We start from the raw sequence: 17,189 nt of genomic DNA, 5'->3' as shown, positions 1-17,189 counted from the left end.
GGAAAGCAGTTTCACAAAATGAGCATTTACCAAAACAATAGTAGTAGGTCCTCCTGCCCCAGAACTTAGGGCCTCCCCAGCTATAGACTTCTGGCCAGGTTTACGGTATCAGACATGAATTTCCTCCTGTGGATCAAGCCTTTAATCCAATCAGAAAGTGGTTGGTTACCCCGTAACGGTCATGAAACTATTGTGCAGTAGGTTCAGTGTGTATCAGTGTCCGGTCCAGCGCCTGGAAGGATCATCAATGCCTCCTCCCTCAATGGTCTACATAACACTATGAGAGCTAGCCAACAAGGAAGATTTCCAGTCACCTCCAGGCTTATTTCTCTATGTTTACCAAAGTGTACGGTGTCTCCAGCAATAATAGATCTTATCATTGAGTTATGGCAACACCATGTCTCAAACAAGCAAAGGAATCAGTGACCCAGGTCCTGGACCAATGCAGCTCAGTAACAGAACACTTGCATGCTGTGAACAAGACCCAAGCTGAGTCACCAGTAGTTCAAAGGGAGGAAAGGACTCGGGGAAGTCCTTAGAGAGACTGGGCAATGAGGAAAATGATGCAGAGAATGAGGAGATGCCTGTGGTACTCAAGGAAAGGTGACCAGAACTGGGCTCCCAGCTGACCCTTACAAGGCACAAGTCAAGTTTAAGAAAAACAGGATTTTTAAAATCAACCTTTTTATTTAGCTTTTATGTTATGTGTGTGGGTGTTTTGCCCGTATGTATGTCCATGTACCATGTGCATGCAGTGACTACCGAGGCCAGAAGAAGGTGTTCCCTAAGACTGGACTTAGAGTTATGAGCCACCATGTGGATGCTGGGAGTTAAACCTGGGTCCTCTGCAAGAGGGATCAGTTCTCTTAACCGCTGAACCATTTCTCCAGGACCACTCCCATTAAAAATAAAAAATTTAAAATAAGATCAACCCTTTTAAATCTCTTGATAACAAAGAAAAGCATAGGAACCTCACACTTCAGACCGAGAGTTCAGTCGTTGGCTGTTTGCTTTGGCAAGCCTGCTCAACACTTTTGAAAATGACAGATGCCCAAACCCCCTAGCTTGCAGCCACCATTGCAGATCCACAGCAGGAGGAAATCTCAGAGCTGCCTTCGCGTCCCACTTCTGACATGTTACCCCAAGCCTTCCCCAGAACCAAACCAGCCCCTGTCTGTTGAGCCCCTGGTGGCTCTCCCCTCGAGAGACATTTTCTCAGCAGTTCCACGCTTCAAATCCCCCTGCCTGCCCTTCATCCAGGACACCTAAAAGAATAGTTCCCACAAACCACATTTATTTGAGGATGATCCATCAAAAGAATTAGGTTTGTTGGTTTATATCTCTTCGAGTCTCTTAGTAGCTCATCCACAAGAAAACACTGTTCACATGTCAGATCCAGTCCAGCAGAGTGCTTGAGACCACGTGCTTGTAGATCAGCCAGCACCCCCCCCCCCCACCGGGCGGCACGCCATCTCTGGGGAACATCCATGGCCTCCCTCCCCTCATCAGTGCCTGATTATCAGTTCGGTCTTCCTGCCAGGCTCCAAGCCCTCCATCTTCAGGCCTTTGGTGGAGGCCGAGACCAGCTGGAAGCAGAAGTCTACAATAGCTGGCACGGTGGCTCGGGGGACACCAGGAACAGTCTTTGCCACCGCCAAGATAAAGTACTTTCTCTTTTCTTCTCAGAAAGTTTTCTCTGTTTCCGGAATTCCCGGAGATTTTTTTTTTTTCTCCCAATGGCATTATTTGAATCTGACTGAAGAGAGGGCCAAGCTGGATGGTTTAGGGGAAGAGGGCCAAACTGGGTGCTGTGGTGGAAGAGAAGAAGAAACAAAAAGGTTTGTAGGTAGTTAGGGGCTGGGGATGTAGCTCAGCAGTACAGTATTCATCTAGCATGTGGAAAGCCCTAGGTTCAATCCCTATCACTGGAATAAAAAAAAAAAGTCAAAATAGAATCGTAACTTTCCTTATATGTTGGGTAAAATACTAAATTTTAAATGTATTGCCTCATTTGGCCCTCACCCCCAGAGAGGCAAATGTCACTGTTCTCTTTTTGTGAAACAGGGTCTCATGTGGCCCAGGCTGCCCTCAAACTTACTACATGGCAGAGAAGGAGCTGAAGATAGGAAAACAAGCTCCCAGAGGCTGAGGCGCCCGCTCCTGAGGATCAGCTCCCGAGTTACAGGGGCAGGATTTGTATCCAGCCATCCAATGCCAAAGGCTGAGACTGGAACAGCCACTTGCAGAGCCTGGGTCCAGGAATCTTGCAGATGTCAAATTCAATGGATGTTCAAGGCCTTAGAAGTGGCAGGACATTTGTGCATGACCTACATACATGCATTTCTCTGTGTCTTGTTTGATACAGTGCAAATGCTATGCAATTAAGTGTTCTAATGTGTTATCTTAAAAAAAAAAAGCCAAGAAACAAGTCTGCAATTGCTCTTTATAGATATTTCCCAGATATTTTCAACCTGTGATCGGCTGAAACCATGGATTCTGGAAACAAAGATAAAGACTACATTAAAGCATCTTAATCAAGTCAACAGCAACAAAATGGCAGGTTCCTTATTGTTGTTCTCTATCAAAGAACACACCTGCTAAGGTTTCAAAGAAGAGCTTGTAGCCCAGGGTTTGGCCACAGGAGTGTGTGTGAGTGTGTGTGTGTGTGTGTGTACATAGGGACCAGAAAAAGATATTGGGTTGACCCTTGTTGCTGGACTCGCACCTTGTTATGTGGGGTCAGAACTCTGGCCCTCACAATTGCAGCAACAGAACCCCTAACTGCTTAGCCAGAGGCCAACCTCCCACAGATAGATTTATTTTGGCACACATAGCGTTTTGCTTACTTGTTTGTTTACATTTTTGAGACAAGGTTTCTCTGTGTAGCCCTGGTTGTCCTAGAACTCACTCTATAGACCAAACTGGCCTCAAATTCAGAAACCCACCTGCCTCTACCTCCCTGGTACTGGGATTAAGTTGTGTGCCACCATATGTCTGACATGTGTCTCTCTCTTTCTTTCTTTCTTTCTTTCTTTCTTTCTTTCTTTCTTTCTTTCTTTCTTTCTTTCCTTCCTTCCTTCCTTCCTTCCTTCTTTCTTTCTTTCTAGATTTGCTTTTTTTTAAATTATGTATATATAGGGGAGATGTGCATATGAGTACAGGTACCCACAGAGGCCAGAGGCGTCAGCTTCCCCTGGAACTGGAGTTACAGACATTTCTGAGCTATTTAACATGACTGTTGAGATCCAAACTTGGGTTGTCAGCAAGAACAGTATGCACTGCTGAGCCCATTCTCCAGCCCCACATGTAGTGTTTCTAAGTGACTTGACCAGCTCTGAAGGCCTGTATGTTTATAGCCTGGATCTCATTTCACCTACACTTTTGCAGACCTGAGGCATCAAGGGGACAAGGACATCAAGGGACCAAGGGCACTGTTTTCCTTGCACAGCTTGTGAGTAGCTGTGAAGGGCACTGTCAAGCCAACATTACTCTACTCCAAGAGGTTCTACAAACCGTGTAGAAGCAGTAGCCATGTCATCAGGTCAGGATGAGGCCTGGCCTGTTGCTGGAGCATCACATGGCAATAATGGGAGAAGGATGAAGTAGAAAATGACTCTTTTCATTCTCGACTTCAGAAGAGCTAATGTTTTACTTAATGGAACAGGGCCAGACCTCTGATCTCACAATGTCTAAGCAGGGCTTTCTCCACTGCCATCAGCTGGGAGTCATGTGTCTTCTGTGCAGGGAGCTACACAGCCTGTCATTCTGAAGTATGCTTGGGAGGCCTGCCTTCCTGAATTCAACAGAACACAGCTCCATCACAGGGTGGAGGCCACTAATTTGCCCACAAAATAACATGGTGCCACTGTGAGCACCAATTCCTTTGTCCCTCCCCCTACACACTGCACGCAGGGAGCCCTCCTGGGTGCTTTTCTTCCCTGAGTTGCCTGAGTCGGGTAAGACTCAGACTCCACCCTATCTTCTGAAATGCAGCCTGCAACCAGCATGGCAGTTAGAATGTGAGAAGGTAACTACAGAGTTCAGAACAAATAAAGCCAATGGCCAAAAGGAACCCTACTTTTACCTTTTAAGATACCTGTGTGTTTATGGTATGTGGGCATGTGCACTTGTGTGCATGAGTACAGGCGCTTGCATCTGGAGATCAGAAGACAGCCTTGGGTGTCAGGCCTCGCCTTCCACTTTGTCTGAGACAGGGTCTCTTTCTTGTATGCCGTCACCTATGTTGGGCTGTGTTTCCAACCCTCGCCTTGCCATAAGAACACTGGGGTTACAGGTGGATGTGCTAACAGCCTTTTATGGGTTCTGAAGACTGACTCAAACTCTGCTCCTCACGCACCTGCAGCAAGCATTTTCCCAAGCCATCTCCCTAGCCCCCTCCCTCCATGTATTTTGAGACAGGGTCTCACATACACCCGGCCTTGAACCAGGTATGCCACTGAGAATGACCCTGAATTTATCACCCTGCCTCCACCTCCTTAGTGCTGGGATCACAGATGTATACTACCACAACCAACTTACATGGGGCCGGGAAGCAAGCCCAGGGCATGCACGGGAAACAATGACTCTATAAACTGAACTACATCCCTACCCCTCCCACGGCCCCCACCTACTTTTAACTTTTACTCTCCTGAAAGCCTTGTCCAATGATCTAATAAATACACTTTATTACAACTAGTTTAGCCAGAGCTGTGCTGAGGGGAAGGCCCCTCCCTCCCTACTCTGCTCTCTCTTGGTGACTTTAGTCCTAAGCAGGGTTTATTCTCCCTGCTTCCCACTGTCTACCAAAAACAACCTCTTCAGATGGCCTCACCACTTCTGCCTCCCAGCCCTGGGTATCCTTCCCAACACCTCCTTCCCCTCCAGAAACCTGGCCCAGCAAGGGCCCAGAACAGTCCTCACCATGGTCATGTAGGTGCCCTCTGACTGTCCACTTGGTCCTCTTTCCTCCGCCTCCCATGTATTTATTGAGGAGTAGACATGTTTCTGGGTTGGGAAGAATACAAAAGTTCTTCAATATCATCCAGGAAGAAAACTCCTGTTCATACTGGCATCAGCTACCAAAGCCACCAAGTTCAGAGGGTTGTGGAGAGCTACCCAATTGTCACCAATGATGATAGTTCAGGCTTCAGGCTTCCTGAACTAACTCACCAGGAACAGGTACCAGGCTTCAACAAAACAAACATCTTTGCATCTTTAAGCATTGACTGGCAGAAGGGGGACCCTCATCCTGCAGAATAATTTATAGTATGTGGCCATTTCCTTCTGATTAGTCACAGCAAGTTGATACCAATTATCAGCTAGCTGTTACCGTAGGTTGACACAGCAAGAAGAGCCCTCCCCGAACCTCTCAGCTGTCACGTCTGAGCACTGTGATTCCCCAGCCTGTCACTCTTAGGAAAAAAAATACATATTCTCAGGCTTCAAAAAATTGAATCGGGTTAAAGAAAAACCCAACACTTGGGACAAAAGCAAGCCAAAACTCAGGAAGCCAACTGATCAAAGAGATGACTAGAAGTTAAAAGGGGAATGGGGGAAGGAGAGAAAGACAGGAGGGGGAGAATATAGGATCTCAGAGAAGCTAACCAATCACTCCTATTGAAAACTCCACATCAAAGCACTATGGAAGGGAAGTCTTTCTTGGTTCCCTCTAAAGGAACCCACTCTTAGTCATTAAGTCCCCAGTTCATGGAGGTAACAGAGCTTTCTGATCCCAAGCTCAGAGCTCTCTCCTACACCTACCAGGATCTGCTGCCCAGCGCTGATCTGGCCCAGGCTACCCTGCCCCAGCCCAATCCTCAGAAGCTCCAAGGCAGTGATAAAGTCTTCCTGGTTGACTGCTGTGCACAGAGCGATGGCCTGTGAGCTGAGGGCTGAGACTAACGAGTAAGACACAGATCCCAAGTGACAACCTCCACCTCACACCTCCCCACGGTCCCGCTGGAGTGTGTGCCCATCCATGTGCCCCTCAGAGGGTAGGTGGTTCTCTCACCTCTAGATTAGTCTTCTCTTTGCTCTCCAAGCTCTTCACAGAAGCCATGGAATGTACTGAGCTGTAAGGCATGAAAAGGATATGGAATTACCTTCTGAACTTCACAAGGTGCACTGATTCAAGTGTACTAGAAGAAACGCTGCACTGAACGGGACTTTTGCATCCAGGGGGACACCTCTATCACATAGGACCCTTGCATCACTTCATGGAGGGACTTCTAAGAGGAACTAAATACGAACGGAGCAGCAGTTATGGTGGAAAATAGGAAGCTGTTCTGGGGATAGTTAAGACTGAAACATGACTTCACCTTTTTTGTTTTCACTCTAACGATGTCTGTCCCAGAGTGGGAGGTAGAGGATAGCGGGGCACAGTGGCATCTTGAAGTCCCAGCTACTCCTGAAGCATGGAGCCAGGAGTTCAAGACCAGCCTCGGCAGCATGTAAAGACTCTATTTTAAATTATTATTATTATGACTATTACTACTACTGCTTGTAGTAGTATTCATTATTGCGTGTGTATGTCTCTATGTGTATGTGTGTTGCATTTGTGTGTGGGCATGCCCAAGCTACAACATGTATGTAGAGATCAGAGGACAACTTTCAGTAGTCCGTTCTCTTCCCACCTTGTTGAGACAGAATCTCTCTTGCTGTTTCTGCCCTCTCTGCATACTTCAGGCCAGCTGACCGGCTAACTTCCAGGTGATTCTCCTGTCTCCACATCTTATCTCACCGTAGGAGTGCTGGGATCACTATGCAAGCCACGACATCTGACTTTGTATTTGGGTTCTAGGAACTGACCTCAGGGCATCAAAGCATCTCACTGTCCCAAGAGACCCCATCGTAACAAGAAGAGGAGGGGAGAGAAGAAGAGGGGAAGGGCGGGCAGGGGAGGAGAGAAGAGGAGGAGAGATGAAAAATGAACATAGCAGGAAATATAATATTAAATGACTGAACAGAGAGAAGCCATGAAGTTCGGCTTCATCATCCTTTTCTTAGTGCCGAGAACTAGAACTATCAGTGAGCAGCCCGCACGCAACAAGACCGCGTTTCCCAGGTCCCTAGCTCTCCCAGTGACAACCAAGCTACAAGGAGCTACCCATCAGGCTGTGTGCTCTGACCGTTCCCTGATCAAGCCCTTCGTCTCTGATCTCTTGCTCAGTTGCCTCATGTGTTTGTCACTAAATGTACCTTTTTTTTTTCTGTTTTGATCTAAGGCAGAAATTTTTTTTTAAAGAGTGTAAGCATAAAAATAAATTAATTTGTCTCAAATGAAAATATTTGCGCTGTTAAAAACAAAAAAAAGCAAATACTACAGAATTAGACTGTGGAAAGTTGAGGTTTCCAAGTGGTCCCCTTACCCAAGAGGATCTTTATCTTTATTTCCCAGTAATGCCTCAGGACTATCCTTCAGAATCTCTATAACGACAGTCTAAGTAAATTCTCAGACAAAACATATCCGGCACGCAGGCTCCTGACATGAACAGTGCATTGCTTCCTTCCTATAACGGAGATCACACTGCCCATTTCCCGTACAGCCTTCTTGGCGGCCAGCTCACCATTACATGCTGGCTTGTCTGGAACGGTAGATTCAATGGACTACCCATCCCTCCAATCATTGCCTTTCTGAGAGATGTCGTGCCGACAGTGACTCCAGGATTTTTATTTGCGGCGAAGTTGCAGTGACGGTACCTACGTGGGAATCTCAGAGTAGCAGTGTTTCTGAGCAGTCACTCAGACATCAGTGTTGGGAGGCTTGAGGTGGTGACTCGGTGGAAGATAACATGCCTAGAGTGTGCAAGGTGCAGGTTTCAATCCCCAAGGGGGGAAAAGAGCCAATATTCCTTGGTCTTCATGGGGTCTCTCCCACTGCTGTGATTTCAACTGGGACATTAGCTTAAGCTGCCAACATATTTCATTAAAATTCTGTAAACTGAGGCGCAGAGGGCTACCAATAGTCAGTGAAATACTAGCATCTCTCTACTGGCATTTGGGCATTTCAAAGAGTCTGGGAGAGCTAGTGATTAAATTCAGCCCTTTAACACATTTCGAGCCAGGCAAGGCACACCTGCAATGCCAGCAAATGCCAGCAGGAGGATCATGAGTTCAAATCCAGCCTAGGCTACATAGGGATTTCTTGTCTTACTCTCCTTCCCAGCTATAAAACGTCTCCTAAGCAGTCACAGGTACCGTTACGACTCTTGCCTGAGGTCTATATCTGAACTGTGTTCCTCGTAAGCCTCCATTTGTGAGGGAGTTGATAATCTTTGGATAACAGCAAGGAGAACAAGCAAGCATGGTGTAGTAATGTCCAAGCCTTTCTGAGGGGAAGTGAGCGAAGGGGGCAGAGCCACCAACGATGCCGTCAAATGCAACAACCAGTGTTACACACAGGGAAGTGGCAGGCTCGCAGATGGGGGGTGAGGCTACTCTTCCACTCTAGAGGCAGTCTGATCACTCAGCCTCCCAGCTGAAGGGGTGGGGATGGTCACGTACCTCTTACTCCACTTGGTTTTCTTCACAATTAATATCAAAACAGGAAGCAGCAAGAAGGTGACGCAGACAATCCCCACAATGATCACCACCTGATTCCCATCCAGGACGGAGAAGAGCTGATTCCCGTCAGGTGGAGTTGTTGAAATCGGCACTTGGAAAAGGGAGAAAGCATTGAGAGGGTGTTAGCATTCTAGAAAAGAGCAGAGAACCCCAATGAACCTACACCACACAGCCCCAGCCAGCTCAGGGAGAAGACGGAGAAGGCCAGGCTGCATTCTATATCAGGACCCTGGGACACCATCCCCAGTAGACTAAGAACTAACCCAATCCCCCTTTGCTTATCCCTAAAGTGTAGGTTAAAGTTGGCAGAAGAAATGGCTGCCTTCACTGATGCTAAAGCACCTTTTTACATCACTAATTCTGTGTTAAAGTTTGGTTTACCAAATGACTAGAAATAACAGGTACTTGTGACGTCAGTGACATTTTTACGGGCAAATGATTGTTTTAGAAAGAGCATGTGCTTTAATAGCTAGCTGCATAGCCACGATGCTATAAGGCTTCAGAGTATTTCTACCAATGTCATCTGTTTACTCTAAAGAACTACATCAGCATTTCTTTGGCACCAGAGAGCTTTAGGCATACAGGATGCCTACAAAGACAATTGATGCCCAGTTCCTGCCTCCAAGGAGGGAGACAAACATGAAAACAGAAATCCACCAACTGCTACATGCACAACAGATATCTGTAGGGGGACAGAAGGGCACAGAGAAAGGGGAGCTCAATGCTGTCCAGAGCAAGGGAGGAGACCTTTGCCAGCAAGTGTCAAATTTTAATGTGAGCTTTAAAAGAAACGCTCAGTTTGTTGGGCTGTTGATAAAATGGAGAAAGGCTGAGAGAATGGCTGAAGCTGGGGATGTGTAGGAACTTGGGCTGGAGAAGCAACGGGGTCCAAGTCAGGAAGGAGTTTCACCACCTCAGCAAAAAGTTTCACTTTTTTTTTTTTTTTCCCTACAGGTCATGGAGAAGCCAATTGGAGCTGTGGAATGGAACACTCTGCCTTGTGACTTAGATGATGGCCCTGACTAAGAATGACAGCAGAGACTGGTTAGAGGCAGAAGGTCTAACAGAAGAGAAGACAGCCAGGACTAAGGTTGATGAAGGCCTGAAAGGAAGGCGGACTCAAAATCAGCCATAGAAATGACACGACATATTCATCTGTTAGATCAGGACAGGGAAGATTCAGGGGCCACTCCCTGGCACCCATTTACACAACCGTGCCCATGGTGGTGGCATTAACCAATGTTGAGGAGATGGGATGAGAAAGAGGTTGTGTACTTGAAGGATCTGTGGGAAATTGGTGTGGAGTTGAAATATATACATGCATCTAACCCCTGCCCCCCCCAACCAGCCCTCATCTCCATGTACCCTCATCCTTTGACCCAACCAACCGCAGATTGAAAATCATTAGGGGGAAGAATTGTTATCTGTGTGGAATATATGATATATATATATATAATTCCCCAAGCAACAGAGGGCAACCATTTCTTATATATCAGGTATTGTCGGTAATCGAGAGGTGATCTTGAGTATACAGAAGGCTATGCATCTGTTATAAACAAATGCCATCTTGTTTTGCTTTTCAAGACAGGGTTTCTCTGTGTAGCTCTGGCTGTCCTGGACTCTCTTTGTAGACCAGGCTGGCCTCAAACTCACAGCAATCTGCCTGTCTCTGCCTCCCTGAGTGCTGGGATTAAAGGCATATGTTACTATGCTCAGCTCCACATGCTATTTTTAATATGGCAATTTTACATAAGGAGCTTAATTATCCACAGATTTTGGCACTTTCAGTGGAGGAGGAAGTCCTGGAACCAAATTTCCTCATATATCAGGGGACCCATATGGCTGCTTATAGACATTTGTGCCCATCTAGCTGTGTCCCATAGAGAATGTAGGTTAAATGCACTGTCTAATATCACTATGGTGAAGAAGGCTGGGGACGGATGATTCTCATGCAAGTGGCCACTTAAGCTAGAATGGACCCGGCAACTTGAGCCTGAAAAGAAAAAAAAAACCAAACAAACAAAAAAAAAACCAAACAGAACTGTAGGCTGAGAGTTAAAATGGGACTCCAGCAGGGAGAGAAACTGAGCTGAACAAGAATGGCAGAGAACAGCAGAAAGTGCAAGTTCAAAGAGCCATGCCTGGCGGGTCCCCAGCAGAGGGGTGGGTGAGGCCAGAGCACAGGGGCTAGGCGCACCCACGGCAGGAAGGAACTCATCTACCTCAGGATGGTGCGTGAAGATAAGAATGGGGGCAGGTGTTGACGTCTGTGGGTGGGGAGCCCTGACTCCCCACCTTGGTGTGTTTTTTTTTTTTTCTGTGAAGTGGAAGAAAGACTTGTGAAAATGGAACACATAGGGATGAAGCAATTTCCTGAAGAAACCCTTCTGTCCTGCTTCCTTCTTCAGGTGGGACCACTCCACTTGGCACTGACCAGAAGTTGTCTCTGGCCTGAAGCACCGAGGCTTTCCCTTTCTAGTCATCTCTTTCACCCTGAACCCACCACAGCCAGCTCCTTCAGGCCCTGGTGAGAGAGAGAGGCAAAGTCCACAGCCCACATCCTGGCTGCTAACTGAGTTACCATTTAAGTTTAACCTTGCACAATCTGCCTCAGACAGCACCGTTATGTCTTTATTCTCCTTGGTGCACACTCTTAGCCAGGACATCTGTTTCTTATTATGGAACCCTCCTACTTTCTCTCCGCTGCTTGCTGTCTCTCACAGTTTAGGATTAGTGTCCCTTCACAGGAAGGTACGACTCCCTCAAAGCCAAGCAAACATGACTTGGGACCACCACTCTACTCGGCTCCAAGCTCCCGTGTCTTTACAGCAGTGGGTTGCACTGGCCACTAGCAAGATTTGGCAAAAATGTGGTGCTCACTGCAAGTTAGCTCCCTTTCCCGGGCCTAACACAGTGCAGAGCAAGATAGAGCAAAGTGAGCCCAGGCATCTGATGAGCCAGGCTGATGGAGGCATCCCTCTCAGGGTTGCATGCGTCCAAGGCCAGCCCCTAGGAACAATGCCTCCTTCCATTGGGCATGCCTGGAGCCTCCAAGACTCACTCCAGACACCCGTGGCCCCTCAGCCCTCTTCACTCAAACATTAGATACTTGGAGATTTGTCCTGGACCACACGCAGCAAAATGGTTTTCCTGGACTCCAGCTTCCCCAGGTAGATGCTGCAGGTGTAGACTCCCTGGTCAGACTCCTTCACCGTTTGAAGCCAGATAGAGCCATCGTTTTGGGAGGTGTCACCCATCAGGTTTACACGGCTGCGGAAGCGGCCCTGGTTGTGGAAGTACCCGCTATGCGTGTTGACGTCATAGCGCAAGATGATCTCCTCCTAGAAGGAAGGGTCGAAAGCGTGAGGCTGGGAGGATGGTTGTGTGTGTGTATGTGTGTGTGGGGAGAGCTCAGAGCTGCCAAGGCACTGCCATGTGAGGGGAGGAAGAGTGGATAGCCATGTTCATACGCATGTGTATAAACACGTGTGTACTGCTAAGCACGACGCCAAAAAACAAAAACAAAAACAAAAACAAAAACAAAACCCATAAACAAATGTTTTACCAGAAGGGGTAGGTTTAAAAGGGCCCAGTGTTTCTGGCCTGGAATCCTAGATACTCAGGATGACAAGTTCAAGTGAGTAATTTAACCAGACTGTGTCTCAGAATAAGAAGTGAAAAGAGGCCTAGGGTTATAATTCCGTAGCAGAATGCTGCCTAGTGTATGTGAAGTCCTGAGTTCCCAAAGCAAGAGCTAAAGACAAGAGACAGACAGACAGACACAGAGACACAGAGGCACAGTGACAGCCAGAGACAGAGAGACACAGAGAATAAGAAAGTAAAGTAAAATTATTTCATTCTCTGCTCTTTTCCAGAAAAAAGGCAAAATTATACTCTACTGTCTGTCACTTCCAGTTGAATTTCCAATGGGCAGCTAAAGCATGTCTAAAGTTGCCTGTTGCCCCCAAACCAGTTCTTTCCAGCCCAGCCCATTTTGGTAAATGGCAATGTCTTCTTCCAGATGCTCAGGTTAAGGATCTTGGAGTCACCTTTAATTCCTCTTTCTTGAGCAACTTGTATCTAACTCCCCAGAAAAAAAAAAAAAAATCCTGTGCCCTCTGCCTTCAAAGTACACCCTGAGCCCAGCTTTCCTGTCTTAGCTCCCAGCCACTATCATGCCAGGCCCACCCCACACCTCGTCTCTTCCAGCAAGGCTCTCTCACCTTTCTCCCTGTTCACCCTCCCCCACAGACTGTCCTCAGCAGATGGGTCTTTTAAACCCTAAGATCCAGCATGCCATTGTCCTGCTCTAAACCTTCCCCTGGCCCCTCATGCCTCTACAGGCCCTACATGGGGATCTTTCCCAGTCTCTTTTCCCTCTCTCACATCTATTTTCAATTCCTTCCCTAGATTTAGCTACACAGCTACTTCCTCAACGCTTGTCTCGGGACTACTGTTCTGGAGACTCCTGAAACTAGAACCCTCCGGTTTGGTTCTCTCTCCTCACTTTCTCCAGGCCACTATCTAAATGTCACCTTCAGGAGGCTTCCCTGACTATCGACATGAACAACAACTGCAGAACCCAGCTTAATGGTTCTTCACAGCGATTTCTTATTTGTCAATACTCACCCAACCATTGTTTCACTGTGAATAGCCTCCATCTTTACTGTTACTGTCCCATCAGAACAGGGTCTTTAAATAAACGGATGTTGAAATGTCATACAGAGGCATGTGGATATTAGTGACAGTTGTTGTGGTAGAGATAGTAATAAGGATTAAAACCAGGGCCTTTCGCCTACAAAGCAAGTGTTCTATATATAATGAGCTACGTCTCTAACTCTAGACTTTTAAAAAAAAATAGGAAAGAAAAGCTTTTCAGTGAAGCTAGTGATACATACATACATACATACATACATACATACAAACATACATACATACATACATACATACATACTCATATACATATACATATATATATACATATACATGGAAACACAAATGGAGAGACCTGGCCCCAGCTCTTCCCTCTGCTGTAAATCATTTGGTGCATGACATTGGGGGCCAGAGAACTGGACTGAGCGTTAGGTCTGGGCCAATCCAAGGCTTTCCCTGAGGCCCTGATGTGTGTCAAAGGAACATAGCTCCTTCTCTAAAACCAGAAACATGGTTGGCTGAACCTGTAATGGCCTGGGGCTAGGGCATTGGGGACCTGTGGATCTGAAGATCCTGAGAAAGCAACCATTCCCACCCTGAGGGGCCATAGTTATTAGACTCAAGGCAAATCTGTGCTCAGCCTATAATGTCCTTGTGAAAGACTACCTGCTTAGCTTCCTGCTGACTTCTTCCCACTGTATGATAGTTTCTGCAGACTCCGTCCCATTTCTCCCCTAAAAAATGCTGGATAGGGTGCTGTTCTGTTTGTTTGTTTGTTTTGTTTTGTTTTTGAGACAGGGTTTCTCTGTGTAGCCCTGGCTGTCCTGGAATGAGCTCCATACACCAGGCTGGCCTCGAACTCATAGAGATCTGCCTGCTTCTGCTTCCTGCGTGCTGGGATTAAAGGTGTGCACCACCACCACCCAGCTTGGTATAGCACTTCTTTAAAAACTGGCTTTTATGAGCCATCAGCTTATGCTAAGCCTCTCAATGCCAAGCAATTCCAAGCTTGTGTTAGAACTCCCAATTCCTGTCTTTTTCTTTACCTTCTCATTTCAAAGCCACCTCCCACTTAGGACCCTGCCAATACAGAACTATCTGCTGGTCCAGGTCAGCTGAGCAGTTAATAGTACTTGTTCTTAAAGAGGACCCAGGATCCATTCCCAGCAGCCACAAGATGGCTCACAGCTGTCTACACTCCAGTTCCAGGAAATCTGATGCCCTCTTTCCTCCAGACAAGCATATGGTGCATATACATATGTGAATGTAAAACACCCACGCACAGAAAATAAAGAATAAGTAAATAAAAACTTCAATGCATGACAAGCTCTTAAGAGCTAACCTGTGGCTACATATCACTCCCACCCTCTACCATGGCCATCCTTTCGATGCTCTCAGATAGCATCCAAGAATCAGGGACGTGCAAGATGACCTGGAGTATGTTTTCACTTAGCAACTTTGCACTTTAAGTTTTATCAATGGGCCAACTAAGATGCCACCCATAACACATCTTTATTACATCTTATTGAGGGGCACTTGCATGATGCGAATGTAAAAAGTCAGAACCTGTAGGACTCTGTTCTCTCCTGTACCATATGGGACCCTCAGGTCATCGAGCTTGGAAGTGAGTACCCATATCTGTTGGGCCATCTCGCCAGCATCGTTATACATTTTGACCCCTAAAGACATCACCATGTCATAGCTGAGATCTGTCAGTCCAGTGAACTAACTCAAAAGAAAGAGAAGAAATGAGTACAGAGTTCTGAGCCTGGAAATGGGCTTGCTCGCCTTAAATACTATTTATTGTTGCTATTTATTGTTTTATGGTTTTATGGTTCCCATGAATTATTACTCACTCTGGCTTCCAAGGATCCACCAATCCCAAGCCCTGGAAAGTTCATAAAGGTGAAAAAAAATTTTCTTCATCACACAAAGTGAGTAATGGAGCCCCAGGCCATGCTTACAGAAACAACACACGTTAGGGTAAGAAGGCAGTTGTGTTCTTATGCCTAGCCTATTGCTTTCTGGAATAGGCCACAAAAATCAGCCCCCTTTGGTAAGGATTTTACAAAAAAAAGAAGGAGGTAAAAGGTTTCTCAAACGCAGTGGCTATACCATATACAAAGTGCTTTCCACGTCCAACTGCAAGTTAGGATCTTGGAAATCTTAAGGGTTAAGCAATTATCTCCTCCCCACCCACCCTTCCTCTCTGCCTCCCATACCTCCCCCTCCCTTCACCTTTCTCCTCTTTCCCTTCTCCTTCTCCTCCTCCTCCCCTTCCTTATTCTCCTCCCTCACTTTTCCCCCTTTCCTTCAACAGAATCATACTTCCCACCAAGAAGCCAAGGTTGTCCAGCCTAGTGGCTAAAGCAGAAGCCAGATCTGAGAACTCTAAGGCCCAGGCTTTTGGAATGTCACCTCACCACATGGTACCTGACAACTGATTCTCCTCGCCCTGCTCTGCTCTGCTTCCAGCCAGGGTTTTCTAGTACAGTGATGCTCCCTCCTCCTTACCTTGGCATGGTTTCCTGAAGAAAACATCCAGTCAACTTTGGTCACCTGTCTCTCTCCTGTGCTCTGGAAAAAACATCCCATCTGAGCTGAATCACCCACACGGACTGTGAGCTCTGGGAATAAAATGGTAAATTGAGTCAGACTTATTGCGTAATCAAATAGACTTTCTAGACAATAAAGTCTGGCAGCTGAGGAGATGACTCAGTGGGTAAGAGTGCTCATTCTGCAAGCCAAAGAACCCGAGTGTAAATCCCTAGCCAGGCATGGTTGCACAGCACCTTGGAACCACGGAATTCAGGAACTGAAACAGGTAAACCTGAGAACTCACTGGCCAGCCATCCTAGCCAAGTGGTGGCGTGTCCAGCTTTGTAAGAGGCCTATCTCAAGGCAAAATGGTGGAGAGAGAGGGCAAATACAACCGTGACCTTGTTTGTATGCAGCACCCATGTACACACATACACCCACCCACACACACACACACAATAATAATAAATTAAGTCTACCTAAAGATTCTCAACAGCAGAATGCCACTGTCACTACCAATGACGTGAACAAGATATCCAAGAGCCTCTTCTCTCAAAGCAACATGGCATCCCCACATGAGAGAATGTGCTTGCTCTCCACAGGCACCAAGTCTGAGGTTTCTGCTGTTTTGACACTGCAGTAAGCTCTTTCTGCTTGCCTTTGCCTCCTTCATCTTTCTCCTTCTCCAGAATTTCTCTTGTATTTGAAGTCCACAGTAAGCACAGGAAAAGCCCTCACTTTCTGTTCATGGACATAGAGACCCACTTCGGCATAGCACAAATAGGAAGCAGAAAAACAGAAAACTCATTGTCATGTTTAACGTTCTCATTCTCTTAACTGGAGAAAAAAAGATGAATTGTGGGTAACTTTCTTCAAACTCCTGTACTCATTTTACAAGTTATTTTGGGACTTGCCTGAGATTTACTTCTGGCTTCAACACCGGTCATGAGACGCCTTGCAAATTAGGCCAAGGAAGTAGCCAGCTCTCCCCTTGGCTTCGCTGGTTGTTTCAGTCCTGCCCTCTCCAGAACCCTACCTCCGCATCTGACCCCAGCCCCACTTCCAGCTCCCCCAGCCTTCCAACTCATAGGAGCATCCTTCTACTGTTGTGTAAGCAGCTGACACTGCTATAGTCTCTCTGAATAAGCCGTTCTAAGAGGTCCTTGAGAGGAAAGCAAGGAGGATACTGCCAGCTTTTCCATGCTGCCTTACACAAAGCAACCATGAGGTCAATTACAAAAGCAAAGGCAGGTGATACACCAAGGAGACATGGGCCTGAGTCTCAAGTAGACAGAGTTCTTTCAAAAGAATGCCAAGCAAAGGCTCTGGGTGAACACACGCAGAGCATAAGCAGGCTTTTCATCTAAGTTGCCTCCCTTGGAGAACATGAACTTCCTGCCCAGCAAGAGAGCTACGCAGTGGGAAGAAAGCAAAAG

The 17,189-nt window shown here is 46.7% G+C and overlaps 1 protein-coding gene across 1 annotated transcript in view; it reads right to left on the bottom strand.

Annotated features, from left to right (window-relative positions):
• Positions 1 to 1,277: 1,277 nt before the first annotated feature.
• Jaml (junction adhesion molecule like) overlaps positions 1,278 to 17,189 on the bottom strand; it is a 29,748-nt gene continuing 13,836 nt past the window's right edge. The window contains exons 6-11 of the mRNA XM_021637905.2: positions 15,730 to 15,842; positions 11,672 to 11,903; positions 8,503 to 8,653; positions 6,011 to 6,071; positions 4,921 to 5,004; positions 1,278 to 1,808 (exon numbers count right to left, since the gene is read on the bottom strand). Of these exons, the coding sequence (XP_021493580.1) occupies positions 1,743 to 1,808; positions 4,921 to 5,004; positions 6,011 to 6,071; positions 8,503 to 8,653; positions 11,672 to 11,903; positions 15,730 to 15,842 (707 nt within the window). The 3' untranslated portion in view covers positions 1,278 to 1,742. The remainder of the gene's footprint in view (positions 1,809 to 4,920; positions 5,005 to 6,010; positions 6,072 to 8,502; positions 8,654 to 11,671; positions 11,904 to 15,729; positions 15,843 to 17,189) is intronic.

This window comes from Meriones unguiculatus, chromosome 1, assembly GCF_030254825.1.
Source record: "Meriones unguiculatus strain TT.TT164.6M chromosome 1, Bangor_MerUng_6.1, whole genome shotgun sequence".
In the NCBI taxonomy this organism is placed as follows: domain Eukaryota; kingdom Metazoa; phylum Chordata; class Mammalia; order Rodentia; family Muridae; genus Meriones; species Meriones unguiculatus.
Note: the sequence above shows the minus strand (reverse complement) of the source record. Positions and strands in the feature narration are given on the sequence as shown.